The sequence below is a fragment of the Micropterus salmoides genome, unplaced genomic scaffold (genome assembly GCF_014851395.1).
Source record: "Micropterus salmoides isolate LMB-PRFRI ecotype aquatic unplaced genomic scaffold, ASM1485139v1 Ms_hic_scaffold_16, whole genome shotgun sequence".
Classification (NCBI taxonomy): Eukaryota; Metazoa; Chordata; class Actinopteri; order Centrarchiformes; family Centrarchidae; genus Micropterus; species Micropterus salmoides.
Window position 1 is genome coordinate 4,895,226 of NW_024040707.1, and position 24,912 is coordinate 4,920,137.

Consider the following 24,912-nt stretch of genomic DNA (forward strand, 5'->3'; position numbering starts at 1 on the left):
TGGGTAGTCCAATCGTGTGACCTCACCGTGTGCCACTGGTCGTCGTTGTACTTGTTGCGGCTGCGCACGCTGACCTTCCTCTTTCCTGCGTCCAACAAAAGCAGCAGGTGGCCGTCTGACACGCTGAGTGACATCACAGCCGCGCCGCGCTTCCCGCCAGCTGCGTAGAGCACCAAACCATCAGAGGAGTTGATCCTCACCGCCATGGAGATATGAAGCCTGCGGAGAGAGAAAATTAAAATATTAACTTACAAATGATTCAGAACATCCAAAATTATTTAACATTTTTGGCACAAGAGAACTCCACATTAAGCTCAAAAAAGACACTTTCTTGTCTTATAAAGTTGTTATTTTTTGCATGTTATCAAACAGATCTGTATTTAGTCATCCACCTGAGGCAGAGTCGATCACTTCACTGCAGTCCACCTCATGGCCTTTGGTTTGAGCTCCAACAACTCCAAAGAAAAATCTCTTTGATTTTTAGCTTCTAAATTTTCACAATGAAAATTATAATGTGCTGATATTAAGCAAGTGTAATGTTTGCCTGTTTATAATCTTATTTTAGCATGTTAGCATGCTGACATTGCTAATTAACACACATTTCATTAGGTGTTGACATATTTCTGCCTAGAACAAAATGGTGGGTCATCAGACTGTCACTGCTGCTGACATGGCTAGTAAAAACATCATGATGAGACACAAAAGATAATTTTACTATAAACATGAAGCATTTTTAAAAAGAGAGCAAAATGCACAGACATAATCTATTATAAACTGTTTTCTGCTTGAGGCGAGAGTTTTTCCCAGTAGGGCGGAAACTTAATTTACAGTTTGTGTACACACTCACATTGTGTTGAGCGAGCTGGGCAGAGAGTCGTATCTCTGGTAGCTGTGTGTGGAGCCGCTGAAGTGTGTCGCTCCGGCCTCCTGCTGTGAAAGCTCTCCCTGACAAGACTCCCTGATGTTACGACTGCGAGACCCCGACGGCTTCTTGTGCTTTCCCTGAGAGAGAGAAAGATTTATTTTGGGTTTATTATTGGGTACAGGGGTTTGCTTGTTCTGTCTACAGTGTTTGTGAGAGCTTGCTTTTGTAATTATACCTTGGGTTTGCTGCTCTGTTTGGGCTGGGAAGCGACGATCTGCTGAGGTTTTTTGGCAGCCGGACACTTCATAGGAACGTTGACGTTTTCTTTAGCCTTCAGCAGGTTCAACACCATCTGAGGACTCGTTTTCCTGAAGAGACAAACACATATTTTATACCGAAAATACACTCAGCAGATATAATATATCAATACCTAAACTCTCTCTGTCTATGAACTAAAAACTCCTCCTGCTTAAACCATCAGACGAAATAACCAGATATCTCACCACCATCTCATCATCTGTGGAGTGAAGCATGAGAATATACTGTAGATAGGAACAGACCACATGGTCTCTGCAGGTCTTGAAATGTCTTAAAAAGCAGTTTGCTCAAAATAAGGCCTTAAAAAAATATTAGTTTTACAAAGGTCTGCAATTTTTATTCTTGCTGGCCGTAGACACTTACATTAGTTATAATGTTATAATACACTGTCACTACTACTAGCTACAGTAGCATGAAGTCTCATGATGGCAAGTTTCGATTAATGCAAATAATGCAAATTAATGCAAATTGTAATAAAACTATTTTTTAAAATTGCTTAATCCAACCATCAATTTTCTGCAACTTACCTGGGTCCAACTCCCGTTAATTCATTAATTACATTACTTGGAATTCTATACAGCTGGGAAGTACTGGAAAGCATGTGATTTAATGTCAGCAAACTCATAATCTCTCTCTTAATAAATAATTGTAGGCCTTATTATCCCAACTTTGTCGCCAAATCTATGAAATTGCATTCTATGTTGTATTAAGAAGGTCTCATTTAATGAAGCCCTGCACAAAGTTTCAGCTTGCTCCTTGCTAACTTCTATATCTCCTTTCTTTTGTGGGCAAACCTGTTTACCTCATCAGTAGCATATTAAGATGTATTATAGGTGTTTAATGTTGACATATTACAACATGATAAATGAAGTTCTATGCTGCTCCGGCTGAGTGTTGATGGAAATCACATTAATGTTAGCTAACTACACTGACAACGGAGCAAATGGTCCACCTACACACAAACTGTCCAATCAGTAACAACATGCCCTCTCGCGTTATTCATTTGGACATGAAATAATGTATGTCATCAGGTATCTAATGATATTCCTTTATCGAGTTAGCATTTTTCCTGAGCCACTAACACACTACATGTAGATGAGTCACAGATCACAAATACAGTTGTGGAGATCAGAATAAAATACACCTTATGTTGATCATAATCTAAAGCTGATGATACATGGGGCAACTTTTTGAGCAATGCTGCTTGGCAATCTTGCTAGTGGCAAGTCAGACTATGTTTTGAACTTTGGATTGTGGCAGTGCGGGGCGGGTGGCGGAGTGGTGGGGGAAGGGGAGTAATTACGTTAGTAATCTTTACTCGTTACCATTGACAGCAACGTTGCCCTGCACGACTGCTCTAAAAGTTGCTCCGTGTATCATCAGCTTAAGACTGTGTTGCCCCCTGTGATGGTAGAGTGCTTTCTTTTGATGACGTTATTTGAAAGTTTTGTGACTGAACTGTGCTGCACCTCCTGCCCTCTCTTCTCACCTCTTGATGAAAACATTGCGGATACATCCTGTGAGATTGGTAAAGATTTTGTCGGGCATTCCTCCCAGGAAGGTGCTTCCCTCTGTGTTTGACAACCTGACGTCATGCTGTCTGGTCACCTTTGCCTTCTCCAGCACGTCGTCCATATACAGACGCATCCTGGAGGGAGAGCAATCAGTCAGCGCACAGTTTCTGTTTGAAAGGTGCTGGGGGGGTATATAAAAAAGTTATCATCCTACTCTGTGACATTGTAGTAGATAGCGACGTTGTGGCTGTTGTCATCATTGTACGTCTTCTCTGTCTTAATCTCACTGCTGCCAGTTTTCACCACGATGTGGCCCTCATTCAACAACACCTGACAGACTCCTTCCTGTACACACACACACACACACCAGCCACAGGTAAGGTGTTTGTTGGAAAGACAACATACAAGAAGGTGATACTTGAAAGTCGAAGAGACCAAAGCAGGACAAAGGAAGACGTCATGGAAAATACTTATTGAGCAAGAAAGACAGCTGTTGTTTAGTCTAAAGAAACAAAAAGACACACTACGAGAAAAGGAAACAGGAAGAGTTGGGAAGCCAGTCCGACCTGATCATGGTGGTAGAACATGAGTCCCTCCTTCTGCTCAGTTCTGAAGCTGAAGCTGGCGTAGAAGTTGTTCGTAAGGCTGAGAACGTTGGTCACATCCAGGTCCAGGTAGCTCTGACCAGAGAAATGAGCCTCACGAGCCACCTGCGCGCACACACACACACACACACACACAACCACACAACCACACAGGTCAAGACAAACTGTATTACTGCGCGTTTGTGTTTATTTTTATTTCTACATCTCAGCACAAAAACGCAGAAAACTTTCCACATTTTCAGTTTGAATTGTGTGATCATTATATTGGCTGTTGGATTACAAGAATCATGTAAATTTTTTAAATTATTTGTACTCTTTTACAACTCTTAGGAGTTTCCTTTATAGGGAAATTTGGCAGCTTAGTATAAAAGAAAGCTAGAGGAGGGAAAACTGCTTTAAACCTAAGAGTCACCAGCTTAATAAGTGTCACAGCTAAATCACTGTTTTACAGTACAGTCTGTGCTAAACAAACAATATTATCCTTTGAAATCCCAGCTGTTTTTTGTAGCTCCAGCAGCTGCTTTTACACAATCTGTAATCGGTTTGGCAGCTTAATGAAGAGAGAAAGAAGAGATACAAGCAAAGTGACAAAAAGGACAAAGACAGGTACTGTAGGGAATTAGGCAAAAATGCACGAGAGTGGTTCAGAAATTATCTTTCAAACAAAACACAAAGTTGCAAAGACCAAAAATGGTGCAGCACAAGTTTCTATTAGTACACTGCGTTTTCAGGTATTAAACAATCAAAAAGAACACTCAGTCAGCAAAGATTAATTTGTATGTGGATCTAAACTATACAATCACCCGTCTACATCCAGCCATTACTGACCTCCAAACTGTCTTTCACACACATCAGTTATAATTTTACCAACTAAAACTAACCCGTAATACATGAAAAAGTCTTTCCCATTCTATACAAAAGTAGATACTATTATTCACCAAACACTAGACGCAACGGAATTAGAAAATGTCTAATGTCTTTGTAAGTTTAAAATATTTTATGGACATTATTTTGTACATAAAATAATATTTATTTCATAGCCAAATATCTGAATGGCATCTTGACATCAGTAGAGTAGGCATAGTGTAAAATGCATCTAAAGTTACTTTAGCTGTTAAACAGGTTGTCTTTTTTAAAAGACTAGCTAAATAAAGGGTGAATAAAAAAAAAAAAGTAGTAGCAGGGACAATGACTAAGAGTTGACATTGTTTTAAATAGAAACGGTGTGCATCAAATATACACTTTAATGCCATGGAAAATGGAAAACATTGCATTTACTCCTTTTTTTCACAAGCTGAATGGTGAGCTGTGTTTTCCTACCAGCAGGTCACTGTCACAGCCGAAACTGACTCCGGAGGATGTCATCCTCTTCAGGTCGATGTGCGAGTTCTGGGCCTTCACGTTCCTGAAACAGCCCTTCAGAGAGCCCTGCTTAGTAAACGTAGACTTCAACCTGAAAAGGGACAGAGGCAGAATGAATCAGACAGAGAGGGAGATGGAGAGCTCTTAAAATGACCTTTTTTGTTATGTAAACACCCTGCAAAACACACATCCAGCAAACAGTCGCCGACTTTCAGTTACAGCAAACATGGAGCAACATTTCATTAATTCAAATTCCAACAGCTACTCTCACATTAGCCCTGTTTTGGTCTAAACCAACTCCTGAGTAAAATACCTAACTTTGTCTGTCCTCTGTTGGTAGGTAATGTGTTGGGTTTTATCTGAGTGAACGTGTCTTTAAGCTGTCATAGCAGATTTGTCCTGTAAACTGTGTTATAAACCATATACCAATATGTTAACTTCATACACATCTAAAGTTAATTTCACATGTGTAAAACTTGTGTGTGTACTTGGCTGACTGGGGTAAACAAGGGTCAGTGTGTGTCAGCTGAGAGACAGGGAGCATTGTGAGGTTGGCTTTTCACTGCTCGGCATGGCCGTGATGTTAAGGAGGTGCACTCAGGGCGGCTATTTAGCCCTGTTTTCATTGCCATTGTGGACTCAGGGCACTATCTTAGCTTAGCATGTTAGATGATGATGATGTTGCTAGAGGAAAACGTAAAGGTGAACAAAGATATTACAGTTCATCCTGTAGGAAATATGAATATCTGCACCAAATTTCATGGCAGGATGATAAGAAAAATGTGTGCATGTGTGTGTACTACTCACTTTGCAGGCATCTTGGACTCTGGTACTCCTCCCAGGTAGTAGCTACCACTGAATGGGGGGGGGTCCTCTTTGAAATCCTGGGTATAGAGGCCTATCCGGTTGGACCTCACCACAACACGTTTCGTGGATGAACGCAGGATGATAATCTCCAGCTACACAGTTTAAAGAGCATAACAAGTAGCGTGTTTTATCGCAGCAAACAGGCAGTATGTGGAGGATAATGCCATGCATAAGCAGCTTTAAGCTGGGATATGATACGTACAGAAAGTAGTAACTCTTAATAAATCGACCTGGGAAAGACAAAGACAGACAGAGGGACAGACACACATGGCAGACTTACAGTTTTGGGTTCGGAGTCACTGATCTTCAGCAAGTCAGATGAAAGATCTTTAGGCTCCATCTCCTCCAGATTACCACTGAAATCAAAGAAAACCTTCAGGGTGCCCCGAAGCACCGCCAAACACAGGAACTGATTCTGATGGAGGACAGAGACATGGAGAAAAAAAAACTGAGAGAGCACTTCCAGCTGTCTCGGAAATTTTGTCATGATGCAGTCAATATAAAAATAATTGGAGCCTAACCAATCTGATAACTATCAGCCAAAGATGAACAAAGATTTTGATAACCATCCTTTAAATGTGTTTTATCCAGTGAAACTATGTAACAGAGACACTGTTTCTAAACTAATGCAAATATGTTGGGTATTTCTGTACTGCAAATTCTTGTTTCTTATAGCAACATGGCAACATCCTGAAAGCAATCAATAAATCAAATGCTCTTACAGAAAAATAAAACAAATCCAATATCTGTGGCGGTCGCAGGACATTCCAGAATAAATGAATGAGGGTTGGAAAAACTTTATTAGTGAATACATTATTGATGTACTATAAAAGAAAAATGGATGTTTGTTTGACAGAGTAAATGAATGAGTGAGTGAATGAGTGAAGTATTTACCCCGTTTTGCAGCAGGAGCAGTATTCCATTGTGTGAGAGCAGTTTGACTTCCTGTTCAAAGCGCTGCATGCGTACCATTTCATCAGTAAAGGTGATCTCAGAGTAGCCGGTACCATCAAAATACGCTGCGTCATTCACCCAGGCCTGAGTCAGCACCGGTTTGGACCTGTTTTAGCATTTTTATTCCAGTTAGAATCAACATTCAACAAACACTTCCAAATGATAGGGTGACGCTGAATGCACTGACCTGCCACAAGGCTTTTCCTCTGTGGTGTTGAGTTGGAAAATGTTTTCAAAGTTATACAGACTGAGCACATGCTCGTTGAGCGTGTCAAGCTCGATACAGCCCTTGAAGTTAGGCAAAGCGAGCGGGGAAGGAGGCTATAAAAACAGAGAAAAGAATAAATTAGAAGCCAGACGCATATATGAATATGAAAATAATTTACATCAACCCTTCTCAGATTTCCTCAAAACTCCTAAATTTATACTGTGTCAGTGTGCAGCTAGTGTGAGCAATAGGAGCTAAAAGGCTGAGTGACTCAGTTAACTGATTATTAATAATTAGCAGTTTGAAGGCTTTAGTTTGGGCTTTGGTAACTTGTTAATGGCCATTGCCATAATTCCATACATCAGAGAGAGTAAATAATTAAATTAAAATATAATGACCTGCCAAAGTGAATCCGTTTAGCTGAGTCACTGTTTTATTTTAAATAAAGATTATTCTTCTTATTATTATTTAATAAAGCAGCTGCTGCCTGATCTGTTGTCATCATCCTAACCTTTCTGATTTACTACATGATAAAACTCTAATTATTTCAGAAATAGGGAGACAACTACAATGAAATGGAAGAGCAGAGGTGGAGTGACTTCTATAGATTTAAATTAGGGGTTTCCCACATGACTGAGCCCACAATCCTTCATATACTTACTGTGAAAGTAGTAGGGTATCCTCCCACATAGAAGACAGTATCGTCGGTTAAAAGGTTGAGCAGCCCCTGATCTCCTTTAGCCTCGACATAGGCTTTGGTGATTCTCTGGTCCCCCTCACTGGCTTCAGAAGACATGGACATTTGACCGTACTGGAGGATCCTGTATTCACCCAGACAGACAAATAGATATACATAGAGAATAAGGACAAAATGTATGATAAACAAATGTATGCAAGTAGTCAGGAAGGCTGCATGACAGGCATGCAAGCATGAGCACTCAAGGGTTTGACAGCTGACATTTTCTGTCAGTCAATACCCTAACTAGCATAATGAATTGAAATGTTTGTAGGCATACATGTGTTTCTGAAACAACATTTACAGCAACTCTGGACATTTAAAGTCAGTAGCATTGGTTTAACTGTAATAAAACAAGATATTTATAAGAAGGTGGACCTTTCTTGAAAAAAACTGTACAGTTAGAGACAAGGTTAAGATTTGAAAACCAGGATATTTTACTGCAACTTGCTTACATTATCCAGGTGTAAGACACCTGGTGTAAAACATCCTGTGAGCCAGGTTATAACAAACATACAGTAAACATTTATTTATTTAATATTTCACTGATTATGCTCTTTCAAGTTGGAAGAAAAATGTCATGTCATTATGTGAAAATCCTCTGAATAACAAAACACTGAAAAAAGACAAAAGTTTATAGAAAAGCAATTTCAACAATGTTCATGTTACCATTTCATCACGTATGCATAGACATGTTTGTGTCTGTGTGTGTTACCTCTCAAGCACTACGCTGTTGAAGTTTCCATTAGACATGACGTCTTCAGTCATCAGCACCTCAGCAGTTTCTCCTCCAATGTTAAAATACCAACGCAGTCTCTTCCCCTCCAACGCCATGCCCAGGAACTCCTTAGTGGACTACAAATACCAGATAAGAGTAATCAACTACAAAAACCCATATCATAATCATAGTCAAAATCCTTGCAAAGGATCTCCTTATCTGACTACAACTCAGAGAAACTCTTTAAAGTAACTCATCACCAACAAAACAGAGAACATATGAAAACAGAGAACATATGAAGAACGTAAGAACTGTGTGTGTGTTATATATATATATATATATATTTTATAGACTATTTTTTTTTTTTAATTTACTTCATAAAATACCCCACAAAAAAAGATTAAATATATAAAATAAAAACACAAAACAAAATTAGCTTCTATGTTGTCATTGTGATGCTTACATCTTTGTTGCCAAGGTATAACACAAACTGTCGGGTGTTGTCGTCTTGCCGCCTGGCTCGTGCCGCCTCTGGCAGAGTGATGTAGAGCTTCAGGGAGGTGTAGGCAGCCAGGTCGGCAACGTTATGTGGAGTACGGACCTGAACACCAGACCGCCCGTTAAACTTCACCGGGACGGCCACCTGGATGGAAGAAAGAGGAGGAGAAAAGGCAATAAAACACATTAGAGGCTGGAAAAAAATCCAACTTCGGATGTTGTTTTTTTGTGTGTGTGTGTGTGTGTGCGCGCACCTTGCTGGCAGCGTTGCGCGCCTGCTGAATGAGCTGTCGGATGCGGTTGATGTTCTCAGAGATGTTTGGCATCTGGGCGGAGTGACTCTGTAGTTTATCCAGCTTCTTCATGAGCATAGGAATAGTCTCACCCAGCGTTTGCACTTCATAGAGAGGTTAAGAGAGTTACATTAAGAGACAGTCCAGTTTTATTTCGCTAATAACTTAATAGTTTCTTGTTCTGAATGTTTATTACGTTAGATTTAGTTTATTGCTTCTGCATATTTGATGTCTGGCATTAGTTAATATGAAAGTTAGAACAGCTTAATTCCATTTTATGTTAGTTGTGTGCTTTTATTTGCCTCATTGCATTGAAAGGTCTTAATCCTGGGTCAGCAATGTAAAACACTGTCATTTTGTTTTGAAAATTATTACTGCCGCAATTTCCAAGAAGAGAGGTGAATATATTGGAGCAATCAGTAAGTTGAAGATATTCTTTCCTCAAATTGCTCATGGCTCAAATAGATTCACTTTAGAATGATATGAAACAGAGAAAAGCAGAAAATGGATGGACAATTGACTCAAACAATTGATCAGTGATCAAGAAAGATTCCATTTTATTTTATTCTATTTTTGTCAGTTGTATGATTTTTATTAGAATAGATGACTAGTAAAAATTAAGTTAAGTTAAATTAATTAGTTGGAATCTTTTTGTATCTTTGAAGCCATCTATGTGGATTAATAGGAAAATGGGGTTGAAGAGGCTAATGCAGTAAACATGGCAATGTGGCAGTAGGCATATTAGTTAAAAATGTATGTGTGTAGAAATCACACGATTAAACACAAACTGTGGGTAACAACAAAAGTATTTTTGTGGGATGTTTCTTCTGTGATATATTTGCACACATTTAAAAGCTCCCACCAGTGTTATTGGCCTCCATCAGGGCGTTGTTGATATCTTCGTTGGTGGCGTTTGCGTCCCCGTAGGTCTGCTGCCATTGGTCCAGCTGCTCTTTAATGGGACGCAGGGCATCGTTGATCTGTGTGACCGTTGTGTTTGCCAGCTCTGCTGCTTGCTTCGCCTCGAGAATCTCTTGACTCGCATCTGTTCATCGCAGAAAATACCAAAAAAAAAAAATCATAGAAGAATGGTAAGAATGAATAAAACAAATCAGTACTTAAAATATGATTTATCTTCACACACACAAAGAACTATACACACACAATATATGTCAGATTACTACATTAGTTTAAATACTGCATGCATTCATTAAGATTCTGGTCAGAACTTCAAGGCTTCCCACGGATGTATGTGTGTCAGTGTTTGTGATTGTGTTGAATGTGCGTACTTGTAGTGAGGTTGAGGTTGTTCTGAACTGTCTTCAGGTCCTTCATGACATCAACCTGTTTGGTTTTGGCGTCATCCAGTCGCCTCTGAGCATCTTCCACCTGCGGCTTTAGATCTGTACAGCAGAAAAACTTTCAACTACTAAAACATCCAAACTGAAGATTTAAGTGTCTAGAAGACTCTACATTTACTTGATTTCATGACCTGCCTTATATAAAACACTTAAATTAGGAAAATTATGTAAAGATGCGAGTTTACCATTGTTGAGTTCATCATTTAGCTTTTCGACTTCCTCCTTCAGCTTCACGCTTTGATTCCTTAGAGAATCAGCGATCTGACTAAGATTCTGGTCCTTTAATTTCTAAACAGACAAACATAAATATTACAGGCCAGGTATTAACAAATAAATTACTTAAGCCAGTTCTTTATGCAATTTTTAATTAGTGCACAATGTGCTCATACAGGCCGTGTGCGTGTGTGTCCTGTACCTCCAAAGTGTCATTAGCAGCCTTGTCGGCGATCTTGGCAGCCTCCTCTGCCTCCTTGATGCTGTTGATGATGTTGTTATAGGAGTGTGTTACATCCACAAATCCGCCCTTCTTAGTTTCTGCAACCAAACTGCAGACAAACGAAAACAACAAGTCGTAATGATTTTAAACTTGTGATATAAAGTATATGGAAGATTTTGAACATCTTTGCTAACTTCTGATATTATTTACGTCACCACAGTGTCCAGCAGTGAACCTTGTTTGTCTGCCTCCATTATAAGATTAACTATCTTAATATCCAGTCAAAGCTGAGTAGCTAGCTCGTCTCTTACCTGGACAGGTTCATGGCTAAAGCGTTAAGCAGCTCAGCGTGTTTCTCCGCTTGCTCCACCAGGGGAATTTTGGAGTCGACCCAAGCAAAGTTTGCCACTTTCTTTGCCAGTGGGGCCCTGGCCCCGTCCAACTGGGCCGCTAACCGCTCGTACTCCTGAGAGAGATGTTTCAAGTGTTTAAGAGACACATACGGTACAAGGGCAACATCTCTAGTTTGATTCCAGATCCAGATAAGGACCTCTGTTACGTGTTATCACGCCCCCCATCTGTCCCTGCAATTCTTGTCTGTATCAATAAAGGCAAAATGCCACAAAATAATCTCAAACAAATAGATGGAGACTCGCTCTTCTGATCCAAATTGCAGAAAAAATATCTGAACACTGTTTTGTTCATAATGAAGTGTATCCAGAATCTTGCACTAACTTTAAGGAATGTTACTTAAATCCCCCAGTCAAACAGAACCATACATAATTAAATATACAGTCATAGTTAAACTACACTTCAGATTTCGTAAGCTAATGTAAAAGATATTTAATGAATGTCATTCATTACAATTATAATAAATATGTGACAAGTCCCGTTAATGTAAAGGGATGCATGGTGCAGTGAATGCTTCAGTGAACAAACGTGGTAACCAAAATGTGATTCAAACACGGTAAACAAAATCATTTAAAAGACAGTAAACTGCTGACTTTTTATACCAAAAGAGATTAACACAATATCCTGAGAAGATGTTGTCCATCTAGTGTACAAATGTGGTTATACTTTGGGTTTCACACAAAGACTGTGTTGGCTGTGTGTTTCCGAACACTTTCACAGTCACTCACTTTTAAATCTTGACCTGAGCTGGAGTTTCTTTTGTCTTTTGTGAAGTTGCTCAAGAGATTTGGATTACAGTTTGAACACCAGTTGTAAATGTGTTGCAGGTAAGCTTTGCAGAGCTTTGCTACAAATGCTGAAAGGTTTAAATCTGTGTTATAGTTTGTTCGAACCTCCTTGGAGTCTTGCAGCATGGACAGCACATCGTTGACTTGAGCTACATCATCTTCAGCCATCTGTAATTGGTCGTTCACCACCTTCTGTTTTGACAGCAGGTCTTCTATCCTCCTCTGCGAAAGAGAAAGACAGAGGGAGAAAGAGTCAATATCCCTTTTGATCACCGTCCTCTACTCACCATCCTCATCGTTGTTGATGATTTCCCAGCTCACCTTGTTGTCCTCCAGGGTTTTCTCATTGACGTTGTTGATCTCCGCGGCTCTGGCCGTGTTGTTCACAGCTTCGTTCAGGGCGTCTCGGAGATCCATCATTTCAGAGTGGAAGCGGGCCAGACGGTCTCTGATAGCCTTGGCCAAGTCTTTGTTGTCTCCGTGGGGACCTGCCAACTGTTTGTTTACACGATCCAACACTAGCAGAGGACAGAGGGAGACAACACTTAGAGACACTTGCATTTTATTTTCACACTGCACAATTACATTAGAACCAAAGGTTTTAACCTTTTAGCTGTCTCTCAGTGGGGCGTCGGCACTAAGTCAAACATTCACAGACTGATTTATGAATGTAGTATGTGCATTAATAGATTAGACACTCATCTTTTTGGCCATTGTCATTTTCAAAAGCTCAAAAAAATAAATCCAGATGAAATACATGTCAAATGAAACCTTAAAATACGGTTTCTCCATTAGTTTAAAGCATGGCGGTCCAACAATGTATTAAATCCTTAAAGATAATGTTTTCATCTCAAAATTTATCATTTGATTAATTAAGGCTGACAAGTACCAACAAGGAGTTGGGTGTTAAATTAGGGGTCTTTCACACCTGAAGGTCCGAACTGGTTTGGTTTCACTCTGCATTTATATGACTGCACTAAAGGACTTTACATGACAGACCTGCGTCCTGTCGTCATCATCTATGTGGGCTGCGTCTCCCTTTACTTGACATTGATTGGTATGTATGAATGAATGAGGGATGAACATTTAATATCGTTGCCACTGTATTATTATTATGGCAAGGAGGAGACAGCAAGCAATCTTTCTGCATCTCCGTTCAAGGAGAGACCAAAGATGAGGTGTCACGGGAGATTTATAATTGCGTCCTCATTTCAATGCATTTCTCCGTGCATTTGTTTGTTTTCGGTTCACACAGTAACCGCCAAACTTCCTGTAAATGGTGTGAAAGTCAGAACGATCCAAAAAATGCTTTCACACTAGAAATGAACCGAACCATGGTTCAGTTTGATCCGGACCAAGACTAGCTCTTTTCGTCGGACCAAATTTTGGTTTTGGTCCGAACCGTGGTCCAGGGTAGGTTGGTTCAGATCAAATGAGGTAGGTGAGAATGCCCCCTTAAACTATATCCAGCTTAGCTAATTATTATAGACCTTTGACCCTTAAAAAACTGCTGTGAAGATCTCATATTAGTCGTGGTAAATACAGTACTTCATGTATGAATTACAGCATACATGCAAATACATAAAATGTCAGTTCTACTGCCAAGACTTTGGTATCATCGTTGACCAGAATACAAATGACTTTTAAACATCATGTTGCTCAAATCGTCAAAACCTGTTGTTTTCAGCTAATGTCGCTAAAATCTAGATTTTTGTAATGTGTCTCAGTCGAGCTGCTCTAATTTTTTTTCCTTTTTCTTTTTACAGTTTGTTCAAAATGCAGCTGTCAATCCAACATTTCCCCTGTTCTTGCATCCCTCCATTGGCTCCCTGTGAAATTTCAGGATTTCACTTCATGACTTTGCCCTCAGATACATTTCCAATGTCCTTGTCCCTCATTCCATTTGTGACGACTGATGAAAAAATGCTATTTAATGTGCAACTGTTACTCAAGTAGGCATTCTCTATGTAAGCAAATATACTGGTGCCCCGGTAAAACAATTTTCTTCCAACATCTTTCTGCAATGCATAATTTAGTCAGTAAAAACGTGACCTAAACATATTATTATTAATTAATCAACATTTAAACATATTATTTTTAATATTATTAACATTTAAAAAATGTGTACGGTAAGTGTGGGAGGAATTTGATATGTGTTTTGGGAATGTGTGCTTTTGTCTGAGTGAATACACTTACGCTTCTCTGCCTCTGTCTTCTCCCTGTCGGCCAGTTTCTTCTGTCCCACACAGCTCCTGTACCTCATCTCCCTCAGCATGGCCTGCACCTCCCTCATCTTCCTTTCCCTCTCCTCGTCATCCTGCTCGGCCTCCGTGTTGTTCAGGGAGGACCGGTTCGCCAACCGCAGGATATCTGTGGAAAAAATTCAACTGGTCAGTATATTTTGTTTGTGATGAGACAGTAACACAACTTCTATCCTGGTTCATCTTAGGTTTTCTCCACCCGCTACAAAACTCACTTACATATTTTGCAAAATGCTTTACATCTGATCCAAACCAGATTTATGTATTTTTTTTTATGTTTTCATTAGAGACAAAATTACTTAAAACTTACTTTCAACCTTTAAATGATGGTTTGTATAGTGAACAGGATTTAACCTCATAGCTACATAACAAAATAGTTTCATCTAATTGGTGATGCAGCAATGTGACTTATTAATAATCGGCTAGATATTTATGCTTTTATTTTTGATGGACTGTCCTCTGTCCCACCGTTTAAATCCAAGGTAATGTTGTTGATGAATGACAGCAGGTCTTGAGCCCTCTGGTGTGTGTTAGTGGTACTGTCCCGCAGGTCACCAGCCCTGTCAGTCATTGTCGTTGCCTGGAAACACCATAACACATGACACTCTCAGTTTTACATGAAAACAGAGACATTTCAAATACTTTTATTTTGTGATGATAAAGACGACTGTCTGATAAAAGGTGGAGCGAAAACTGGAAAAATTTCCTCATTATTTCTAATCCAAGGAAAACAAAAGCGTTGTTGCTCTTCTACATTCAGATCAACGAACTACACTAAAGATAGAAAAATAATTTAATAAATATATTTACTGAAATCAAAACAAAGACAGCAAGTTTTATGGCTTTCTGCCAGGACTTATATGAAAAAAAAAAAAAAATTATATATATATATATATATATATATAATATGAAATAAGAAAGTATGGGTTAGTGATCCCAATAATTATCAAAGCATTATCTAATTATCACTATGTCACAATATTAAAGATTAGAATTTCAAACATAATTATACGAATATTATTAGAGAATTTTGTCTGAATATAATATAAAGAAAATCAGCAATAAAATGTAATTATTAATGCATAGTGCATTACAATGCAACATTTATAAGCTCCAAAAATAACTAAATTTGTTTTTTATCTTGTCTGGTGGCCCTCTTTTGACACCAACACTGTGCCACTAAGCAAGGCACATTGTCCTTGACTCATAAGATATATACATAAAAGGTGGACTAGATTTGTTTAGCCAAATTTCAGCTTCTATAAATCCAGATTTGGTTCATTCAGATTGCTCAAGAAAGTGTGAGAGTGTGTGTGTGTGTCACCAGTGACCACACCTTCTCCTGCAGTTCATCAATATCATCACTGATATTCATGATGTCAGCATCCAGCAAGTCGGCCCGACTCCTGCTTTCATCCAGCGTACTGTTGTAGTTTTCTATGGCGTTCTGTAATCATGGGAAAATTAGTTTATTACAAAAAAAGGCCTGTATATATATGACTAAGTGTGGCTAAAAACCTGTGTTTCTGTGTGGTCTTGTTTTACTATATTCATTATCATTATGAAAGAAGCGGCTGTAAAAGGGTGGATAAATTTTGTTGAGTTTCACAACCCCCCTGTGAAATGAATCAGAATTTGATAGATTCTGTCGTATAACGTTAGAAGAGGGCTAAACCCGAAAATAGCCACTCTAGTGCGGTTGCTCTATGAGGCGGAGTTAAAGGAAACGCTAGTGCACGTGTGCCTGTGGGGATGCACAATGCGTAAGTGGAGGATACGGGTAATTTTATACCCGGAAGTCGAACTTTTTTGGGGTCAGACGCCACTGACCAGCTTTCATAGAAATTAACAGAGCTCCGCCTCCAACGCTATATCCAGTTCTATTTATACATCAATGAGTTCAACAGCTTTGTGGGGACCAGAATGGGGGACCCCCCCCAAGGCTGTTTGAGGTTTAAGAGTTTGTGTTAGGGTTAGGCACTTAGTTGTGATGATTCAGGTTAGGGTAAGGGGCTGGTGAATGCATTATCTTAATGACGTCAATGACAAAGATGCGTGGCAAAATGGAGTGCGCGTGTACACTCACAGCGATGTCCTCCATTGATTTGTTGAGATTGTGCAGCTGAGCCCAGGCCATGGAGCTGGCATTGAGACGGCTCAGCTGACTGGCTACTGAACGGAAGTCTTCATTCATCTTGTCCAGATCCTCCAACAGGACGATGACACAGCTGTCACACGCTGCAAAAGGAAACGCACACTAAATTTCATTAATCCATAATTTTGCAGAAATTGATCCGTTCTCCTTGTTAGATTGCTGATATTTCTTTCCCCTTTTAAAACATAAAAAGGAATTCCTGCCCAGTTGCTGTCACATGTGAGAGTGCATGTGTGTTTCACTTACGTTCACAGTGCATGCTATGATGATGCTCCATGGGCACACTGTATTCATCCCTGCAGGTGTCACACTGTTTTCCTGTCATCCCGTCAGGACAGCGGCACTCCCCTGTCCGGGGGTCACAGTGACCTCCTCTACAGTTGCACTCTGGAGAGACAGAGATGTTGCACAGAACAAGTGGGTTGATTATATTCTAACCATTTTGCATCCGCAGTGTGATAAAAAAAAAAAGTATCCATTGCAAATCAACCCTGAAAGCTATGAACAGACATCATTGCAAATATATTGATTCTGTTTTGCACTGTTACTCTTCCCACTTTACAACTTTAATCTGTGATTGGCTTTTCAACGTCCTTCCTGCTAAACTGTATGTGTTCAAACTGTTGTGATTACAGCTGCAGCCCATAGTTTGAATATGAACTGATTACACTCTAATGTATTGGCTACAGTTGAAATGTGGACGATGCAGGCTCGTGTTTAGGCTACAAAAGATGCTGTTTGTCTGATTAACTTTACAATAACATTTTACTAAGAGAAAATTATAGTAACATTTTTAAAAAAGCATAACGCATCACAGGATGAAAGTGAAAAATATACTATGGAGTCCACTAGCCATTACTTATATCATGAAAAAGTTGATTTATTTCAGTAATTCCATTCAAAAAGTGAAACTTGTATAATGTATACATTCATTCCACACAGACTGATATATTTCAAGTGTTCATTCCTTTTAATTTTGATGATTATAAAATGAAATCGCCAAAATCAGGTTCTCAGAAAACTTGAATATTGTGAAAAGGTTCAATATTGAAGACACCTGGTGCCAGACTCTAATCAGCTAATTAACTCAAAACACCTGCAAAGGCCTTTAAATGGTCTCTGTCTAGTTCTGTAGGCTACACAATCATGGGCAAGACCGCTGACTTGACAGCTGTCCAAAAGACGACCATTGACACCTTGCACAAGGAGGGGCAAGACACAAAAGGTCATTGCTAAAGAGGCTGGCTGTTCACAGAGCTCTGTGTCCAAGCACATTAATAGAGAGGCAAAGGGAAGGAAAACAGAAGTGTGGTAGAAAAAAGTGTTCAAGCAATAGGGATAACCGCACCCTGGAGAGGATTGTAAAACAAAACCCATTCAAAAATGTGGGGGAGATTCACAAAGAGTGGACTGCAGCTGGAGTCAGTGCTTCAAGAACCACCACGCACAGAAGTATGCGAGACATGGGTTTCAGCTGTCGCATTCCTTGTCAAGCCACTCTTGTACAAGACACAGCGTCAGAAGCGTCTCGTCTGGGCTAAAGACAAAAAGGACTGGACTGCTGCTGAATGGTCCAAAGTTATGTTCTCTGATGAAAGTAAATTTTGCATTTCCTTTGGAAACTAAGGTCCCAGAGTCTGGAAGAAGAGAGCAGAGGCCCAGAATCCACGTTGCTTGAAGTCCAGTGTAAAGTTTCCACAGTCAGTGATGGTTTGGGGTGCCATGTCATCTGCTGGTGTTGGTCCACTGTGTTTTCTGAGGTCCAAGGTCAACGCAGCCGTCTACCAGGAAGTTTTAGAGCACTTCATGCTTCCTGCTGCTGACCAACTTTATGGAGATGCAGATTTCATTTTCCAACAGGACTTGGCACCTGCACACAGTGCCAAAGCTACCAGTACCTGGTTTAAGGACCATGGTATCCCTGTTCTTAATTGAAAAGCAAACCTTACCTTACCTGACCTTAACCCTATAGAAAATCTATGGGGTATTGTGAAGAGGAAGATGCGATACGCCAGACCCAACAATGCAGAAGAGCTGAAGGCCACTATCAGAGCAACCTGGGCTCTCAACACCTGAGCAGTGCCACAGACTGATGGACTCCATGCCACGCCGCATTGCTGCAGTAATTCAGGCAAAAGGAGCCCCAACTAAGTATTGAGTGCTGTACATGCTCATACTTTTCATGTTCATACTTTTCAGTTGGCTAAAATTTCTAAAAATCCTTTTCTTGTATTGGTCTTAAGTAATATTCAAATTTTCTGAGAGATACTGATTTTGGGATTTTCATTAGTTGTCAGTTTTAATCATCACAATTAAATGAAATAAACATTTGAAATATATCAGTCTGTGTGTAATGAATGGATATAATATCCAAGTTTCACTTTTTGAATGGAATTACTGAAATAAATCAACTTTTTGATGATATTCTAATTATATGACCAGCACCTGTAAGTGCTTTTCTGTGTACTATGTCACGCATTCACTCACTCTGGCAGCCGTTGGGTCCGTAGTCCCAGTATCCAGGAGCGCACTGTTTGCAGTTTGGCCCATTGACTCCGGGCCGACAGGCGCACTGACCGTTCTGAGGGTTACATGGTCGGACGAGAGCTGCAGAAGCATCACAGTCGCACTGCTGACAGCCAGAGCACGAGTCGAAGCCAAACGAGCCATCCTGAGAGAAAAACAGAATCAGGTAGAGGCACAAAGTAGGATTGTAGCTTGCTAACAGTTTGGATTGGTTTGTCTGTTGCTAAAATACCATAACTGTAAACAATACTGGCTACTAATTTAAAATTAATTGTTATTTGATTTTTGATATTTGATGCGATATTGTAAAACTTCATCATCTGGCAAGAATAACATTTTCAGATTTAAGATCCACACTGAAGATACTGTACAACAAATGTAAAAAAAAAAAAAACCTCTTACCACACAGCGTTCACAGTGCAGCCCGCTGACTCCTACTTTACAGCGACACTGTCCAGTTTGTGGGTCACATGACTCAGTGCCACACGGAGAACAGTTGCATTCTGTGTTATAAGAAACAACAGTTTTAATTTGCTGATACATCCTGTAACAGCGTAGTTCAAACACTGTTACATGTTTGGCATTAATCAAAGTGTCCCGTTTTCTGATATCATATCTGTCCTACATTCTTCTTTACTTAACTGTTTACTGTTTAATTGAACAGCTTAATTAGATCAAATGAATGCGTCAAATGAACTGAGGTTGAACTGAGGTTGGACATGAACTCACTGGTGCAGTTTTTGGCGGTGATGGCGTCTCCGTAGTAACCGGGAGCGCAGGTTTCGCAGTGAGGCCCGGCGGTGTTGTGCATGCAGCTGAGACACTTGCCGGTCAGAGGGTGACAGTCGATGAACAGCATGTTCGGGTCCGTGTTGCCGTTGCAATGGCACAGCTGGCACCTACTGCCGAGCACCATAGGGTTGCCGTAATAACCTGGGGCGCACCTGTGTTAAGAGGCTGATGTTTAATGACACATGTATCTGCAGCAAATGGTGTTCTTTTTTCTTCTTTTTTATAAAGTGATGCAACACATAACAGGTAAAACGCATAACAGAAACAATAACATGTAGTGAAAATACAAAAAACTGGAAATGTTTTTGACATACTGACAAGTTTGATATTGAAGACGTTGAATGGCAATTTGTGTGTGTGCATGTTCAGGAGGTAGAAAATTAAGGTTGGTATGGGGGAAAATTAATTGGGACATGGGTACAGTAAATGCTTTGAATTATTTTGAATTTATTATCAATTAAGGAGGCAGTAACCATTGTGGTTCTTTGTTAAAAACAAACATTAGAATTAAAGTAAATTAGTTGAACATGTTTTTTGATCCCTCGGGGGAAATATGTAATAAACCTCTAATCCTGTAATGCATTAAAAATAAACAAAACTTTGTATGAGAGCTTATCTTTGAGCAGCAAAAGGCCCTTCAACAATTTCTGTGTGTGAAAAGACCTTAAAAATAACGTTGTTTACAACAAACACTGTAGTAGAGGTTGTTTACCTTTCGCAGTGTGGTCCAGCATAACCTGGCATACATAAACACTGCATCCTGTCGTTTTTCTGCACACAACCCTCTGCAAAGCTACACAAAGAGACAAAACATAGGGAATTATTATAATATAGGTTCCAATGAAAAATCAGGGGAGTGATTGTTAAAGACGACACTAATGGTGAGAGGGGTAAAGAGAGGGTTTAAAAGAATGAGGGATATGGAGAAAAGTAACGAGAGGAAGATCGAAGGAAAAAAAGAGAATAAAATGTACGGACTTGTTCGATTGGACCCTCAGTGGGCAGGGACAGCTGGAGCACGACACTGCATGTCCGTCAAGACTGTTGTTGCCAAGGAAGCCACCCTGGCACTTCTCACAGTGGTCACCGGCTGTGTTGTGCTGGCAGCCCTGATGGATAGAGAGAAAAACACCATGACAGACAATGACTAACCTATAACGATGCTTGGTGAAATCAAGAAAAACAGAAAGGTTTGTGGTTTTCAACAAGAGCAAAATATTAGAAAAATAAGAGATAAATATTTATCATTAAAAATCCTCACCACACATATTCCAGATCCATCCAGACACTGGTCTGAGTGTCCGTTACAGTTACAGGGAACACATTTACCCAGAAACAGCCCAATAGTGTCTCTGTAGTAACCTGGAGCACATTTCTATAGACAGGAGAGGAACAACATGTATGTAAGGGATAAGAAGATTATTTTCATTAATGATTTACATTTGTGATTGAAGATTAATCAGCTGCTTAATAAAACTAATTAATTGATAACCAAATAGTTGCAGATGAATGTTCTGTTCTGATAGTATAATCAGTTAATTGTCTGCTTGAGTCAGATATACATGTACCCATGTCTGTTGTTTAGTTGGATCAATAATAAAAAAGCATTCTCTCATTTTTCTACAAACAAAACATATGCAATCATTTGAAAGATGCTTTAAACTGTTCTTAAGATCCTTTATATTTGTAGATCCAACAACTAAACATACAGAACCAAAAACATAATCGTGTGTGCGAAGGTAAACATAAAACTACTAGTTGATTAATAAATATTGAAAACTTAACAGTCAGCTGAACTTTCTAATAACCGATGTGTTCTCACCTGACACGAGTCTCCAAGGTAGTTGGCGGGACACATGCAGATCTCCACGTTGTTTGCATGGCGGCCGGCAGGCAGGCTCTCTGCGCCCTCCAGCACGGCACCGCGGAGGGACACGGAGTGGGCCGACTGGGAGTGCAGGGCTCGGATCTGCAGAGACTCCAGACCGACCAGAACCATCATGAGCTCCTCCCGAGACACCACGTTACCGGTCTGACCGTGACGGAAACTTCCCTGTGAGGAGAGGAAGGAGGAGAGAGATGAAGTGGTGATTTAGAAGATTGACAAAAACAAAGGGCAGTAATTTCAGGACTAGATTATCAAGCAAGCTGTCAAGCAGTTAATTACTGCAATAATGTAAAAAGACGTAGAAATAACGGTACTAACATGTTGAGGCGATAAAAAAAGAAGAGGGTGAGGTATTTTTCTTTTTACTTGAAGTAGGGTAGTTTTTGTGGGAGAACAAACTTAAATTCATCACAAATTTATGTTTTATTTACAGTATATAAAAATAAATAAATAATAAAAATAAATGACAATTCTACAAAACCATCTAGAATCAAGTAGGACTAATATGTCAGTTTTGAGAAACGTAAGTAGAACATTTTTCATTAACCTATGATCAACAACACATTAATTCAGAATCTTTCTGGTTACATTCGTTTTGCCATCCAGTCATGTGAAATCAAAATTTGATCACAAATTAAAATTTTACCCATAAAGCACATCCCCGTGTGCAATAAGCAGTTGTTTGCATGAGGCCAGAAAGAGGAACAGTTGGATAGTGAATACATTAAGTTTTCAAAGGACTCGAACCATGATAAAACACATTTTAAAGCAATACCACCTAATATTGCATTTCAGCAGTTCTACTGTAGGGGGCATTGGAAGATAATATAACTTTGTAGCTTTTGTTTCCAGCTATGGTTCGACTGAAAACTTCTGTAAAGAAAAAGTGGATTTCCCTCCGGTGATTGTTACTAAAAATCACAACACTATTTTGGAAAAAGGGGCAAATCCGATACGTTGCTTAAATTCAACTTCTCATGTAAATCTTTACCTCGACCATGTGAACTATTCCCAGGTGAGGCTCTTCAGGTGAGGAGTACTCTCTCTCCATGAACACCAGGGTCATCTGGTTACCCTGCAGGGGAAAAACACTGTATATTTTAATAATACTCTTTGTGTGTACATGCTTGATTATATATATGTCATGTGCATGTGTTTGTGTGTCTTGATTCTGGCAGAGACCTGTCGACATATGTCTTTTTATTTGTGTTTCTGTATGCGAGTGTTGAGTACCTTGAGAATGATGTCAGGCCTGGAGGCTTCTGCAGGCAGAGACAACACGTCGCCTCTCATGGTTTGAGTGTGGAGACGATACGTTAAATAACCTCCATAGGATGAGACCTGAGGAAACAGGGACACATTTAGGAGATATTAGAATAAAAAAAATACAAACAGGTATAAAGACAGAAAGTAAAGACTAAAATAAAGCATTAGAAAGACAGGAAAAGCAGACACAGAGACAGACTTGTAGCTTTAATCTCATGCTCATCTTAATCCATACAACAAAGGATTACATTCAGACCTGTACACTCAAACAGCAACAAGATCTAAGGCTGGATAAAACATCTATGAAAGATAAAACGCCTTTATTTCATGTAGGTTTTGGCAAAGCTGACATTTGAAGCTGGTTTATGGAACGTAACAGGACTAAGTCTGGGATTTGAATTGAGACCTCAGCCCGCAGGAGTGATGCTGGTTGTATCACATGTGAACGTCTAGACGAAACACTGATCTGTATCCAAACACCTCGTCTGAGCCTCTGGATCATGACACGTCTGTCTGTCTGTCTGCATAATTTAGGTGTGTGTATGAGATGTGAAATGTATTTGTGACTTTGCTGAAGTTTTTGTCCCTTATGTGTCATCAATACCTTTGAATCACACAGCTAAGGCAAGTTTATTTGTGTAGCCCCTTTCAACAACAAGGCAATTCAAAGTGCTTTACATAAGATAAAAAGTCATTAAGACAAGATAAAGATCAATTCTAAAAAGACACATATAAGTAGGATTTTTAAAAGGGTGAAATAAAATAGAAGATCCAAATAAGGAAAAATACAAGAAGAAGAATAAACGGGGGAGTAAAAAATTACAGTGCCGTGCAAGATGTGATATGAAGATGGTCCCAAATATAATTCAATACAAGTCCTGATTTAACAGAGCTAAGGTGCATTTATTAGGGACATTTGGCTATATTAATGAGCATGTTCCACTATTTTATAGTCTCATACAAACCTTATAATGTTAATATGTTGTCCAAAAGGTGCAAGGATATATGTTCTAGATTTGGAAATAAAGTGTTAATTTGGAAACCTAATCCTAAATTTTCAATCTTACTTCATTTTTTTTCTAACCAAAATTTGTTTAGTTCAAAGGAATAGCTTGATGTTTTGGAAAAAAGGCTTATTTGCCTTTTTGCCAAGAGTTAGATGGGAAGAGCCGTCTCTCTTATATGTCCATTAAAACCTTCCCCTGGAGCCAGGAGCTTATCTTAGAGACCGGAAATGTGCGCCAAGCAGCACTGAAAATCTCACTAACTGACATGTTCTATCATGTTAGTTTAATCTGTACAGTTGTGGTTTTGGGGTGGGGGGGGGTGTTACGTGCTGGACCTGGCTTGGCAATGCTAAGCTAACCGTCACCTGGTTGCAGCTTTCTATTTAATGGACAGATATGAGAGTGGTATCAATCTTATAATCTAACTCTCTTCATCACGTGACATTAAAAGCTTGGTAAAAGTAAGATAAGTGAAACTAAATTCGGTTACGATAGGCACGATTATTTTGTTGAATCAGAAAGTGTTCACATCGAGTCTTAGCTCTTAGTATTCCTTGTATCTTGCCTAAAATTGCACCTTGAATAAACAAAGTATTTTGAGTTGAATTAAAGCCCAGAATCTATTTACACTTTCTTCAAAGGTCCTGTCTCACGTACCTTGTCTCCCAGGTAAGCCTTTGGTGCGTGCCAGTGAAGGTCCTGGTAGACATCTGGCACATCACTGAGGTCAGCCTCTACAAGGTCCTGATCAGGATACACTGCAACCGGTACTTCCTGTCTGTCTGCTCCTAGCAACACCCAGCCCTCCATGTCCATGACCTACAGGATAGATGAATGGTAAACGATAAAAAAGGAGTGAACGAACATGAAGGGGGAAGAGATCAGAGATTGGACATGAGCTTAAACTTGTAACGGTCAAATGTTGAGAGAAACACGCTAACTTTGTTCCTGCAAAATCTAAAGGCAAACATGACTAACATTAGAGGATATTAAATGTATGAATTCTTAGTGGGAATGTTGATGACAGCAATGAAACTCTGCAAGGATTCAAGAGATATTCAATCAAAATACATGTAAGTAAAA

General features: G+C 39.5%; 1 protein-coding gene across 1 annotated transcript in view; it reads right to left on the bottom strand.

The window, feature by feature from the left end:
• The window catches only part of lama5 (laminin, alpha 5), a 128,350-nt gene that overhangs the window by 4,820 nt on the left and 98,618 nt on the right, over window positions 1-24,912 (bottom strand). Inside the window, exons 38-74 of the mRNA XM_038721782.1 lie at window positions 24,487-24,648; window positions 22,790-22,897; window positions 22,548-22,631; window positions 21,491-21,721; window positions 20,930-21,043; window positions 20,647-20,777; window positions 20,381-20,461; window positions 19,606-19,820; window positions 19,279-19,379; window positions 18,838-19,021; window positions 16,597-16,737; window positions 16,282-16,433; window positions 15,532-15,642; window positions 14,664-14,775; window positions 14,131-14,304; window positions 12,256-12,452; window positions 12,040-12,156; window positions 11,047-11,201; window positions 10,715-10,844; window positions 10,485-10,587; window positions 10,228-10,341; window positions 9,801-9,983; window positions 8,900-9,042; window positions 8,611-8,790; window positions 8,145-8,284; window positions 7,355-7,514; window positions 6,673-6,806; window positions 6,426-6,591; window positions 5,812-5,946; window positions 5,472-5,623; window positions 4,623-4,755; window positions 3,264-3,407; window positions 2,912-3,042; window positions 2,673-2,831; window positions 1,101-1,233; window positions 848-1,002; window positions 27-219 (exon numbers count right to left, since the gene is read on the bottom strand). Of these exons, the coding sequence (XP_038577710.1) occupies window positions 27-219; window positions 848-1,002; window positions 1,101-1,233; window positions 2,673-2,831; window positions 2,912-3,042; window positions 3,264-3,407; window positions 4,623-4,755; window positions 5,472-5,623; window positions 5,812-5,946; window positions 6,426-6,591; window positions 6,673-6,806; window positions 7,355-7,514; window positions 8,145-8,284; window positions 8,611-8,790; window positions 8,900-9,042; window positions 9,801-9,983; window positions 10,228-10,341; window positions 10,485-10,587; window positions 10,715-10,844; window positions 11,047-11,201; window positions 12,040-12,156; window positions 12,256-12,452; window positions 14,131-14,304; window positions 14,664-14,775; window positions 15,532-15,642; window positions 16,282-16,433; window positions 16,597-16,737; window positions 18,838-19,021; window positions 19,279-19,379; window positions 19,606-19,820; window positions 20,381-20,461; window positions 20,647-20,777; window positions 20,930-21,043; window positions 21,491-21,721; window positions 22,548-22,631; window positions 22,790-22,897; window positions 24,487-24,648 (5,358 nt within the window). The remainder of the gene's footprint in view (window positions 1-26; window positions 220-847; window positions 1,003-1,100; window positions 1,234-2,672; window positions 2,832-2,911; window positions 3,043-3,263; window positions 3,408-4,622; window positions 4,756-5,471; window positions 5,624-5,811; window positions 5,947-6,425; window positions 6,592-6,672; window positions 6,807-7,354; window positions 7,515-8,144; window positions 8,285-8,610; window positions 8,791-8,899; window positions 9,043-9,800; window positions 9,984-10,227; window positions 10,342-10,484; window positions 10,588-10,714; window positions 10,845-11,046; window positions 11,202-12,039; window positions 12,157-12,255; window positions 12,453-14,130; window positions 14,305-14,663; window positions 14,776-15,531; window positions 15,643-16,281; window positions 16,434-16,596; window positions 16,738-18,837; window positions 19,022-19,278; window positions 19,380-19,605; window positions 19,821-20,380; window positions 20,462-20,646; window positions 20,778-20,929; window positions 21,044-21,490; window positions 21,722-22,547; window positions 22,632-22,789; window positions 22,898-24,486; window positions 24,649-24,912) is intronic.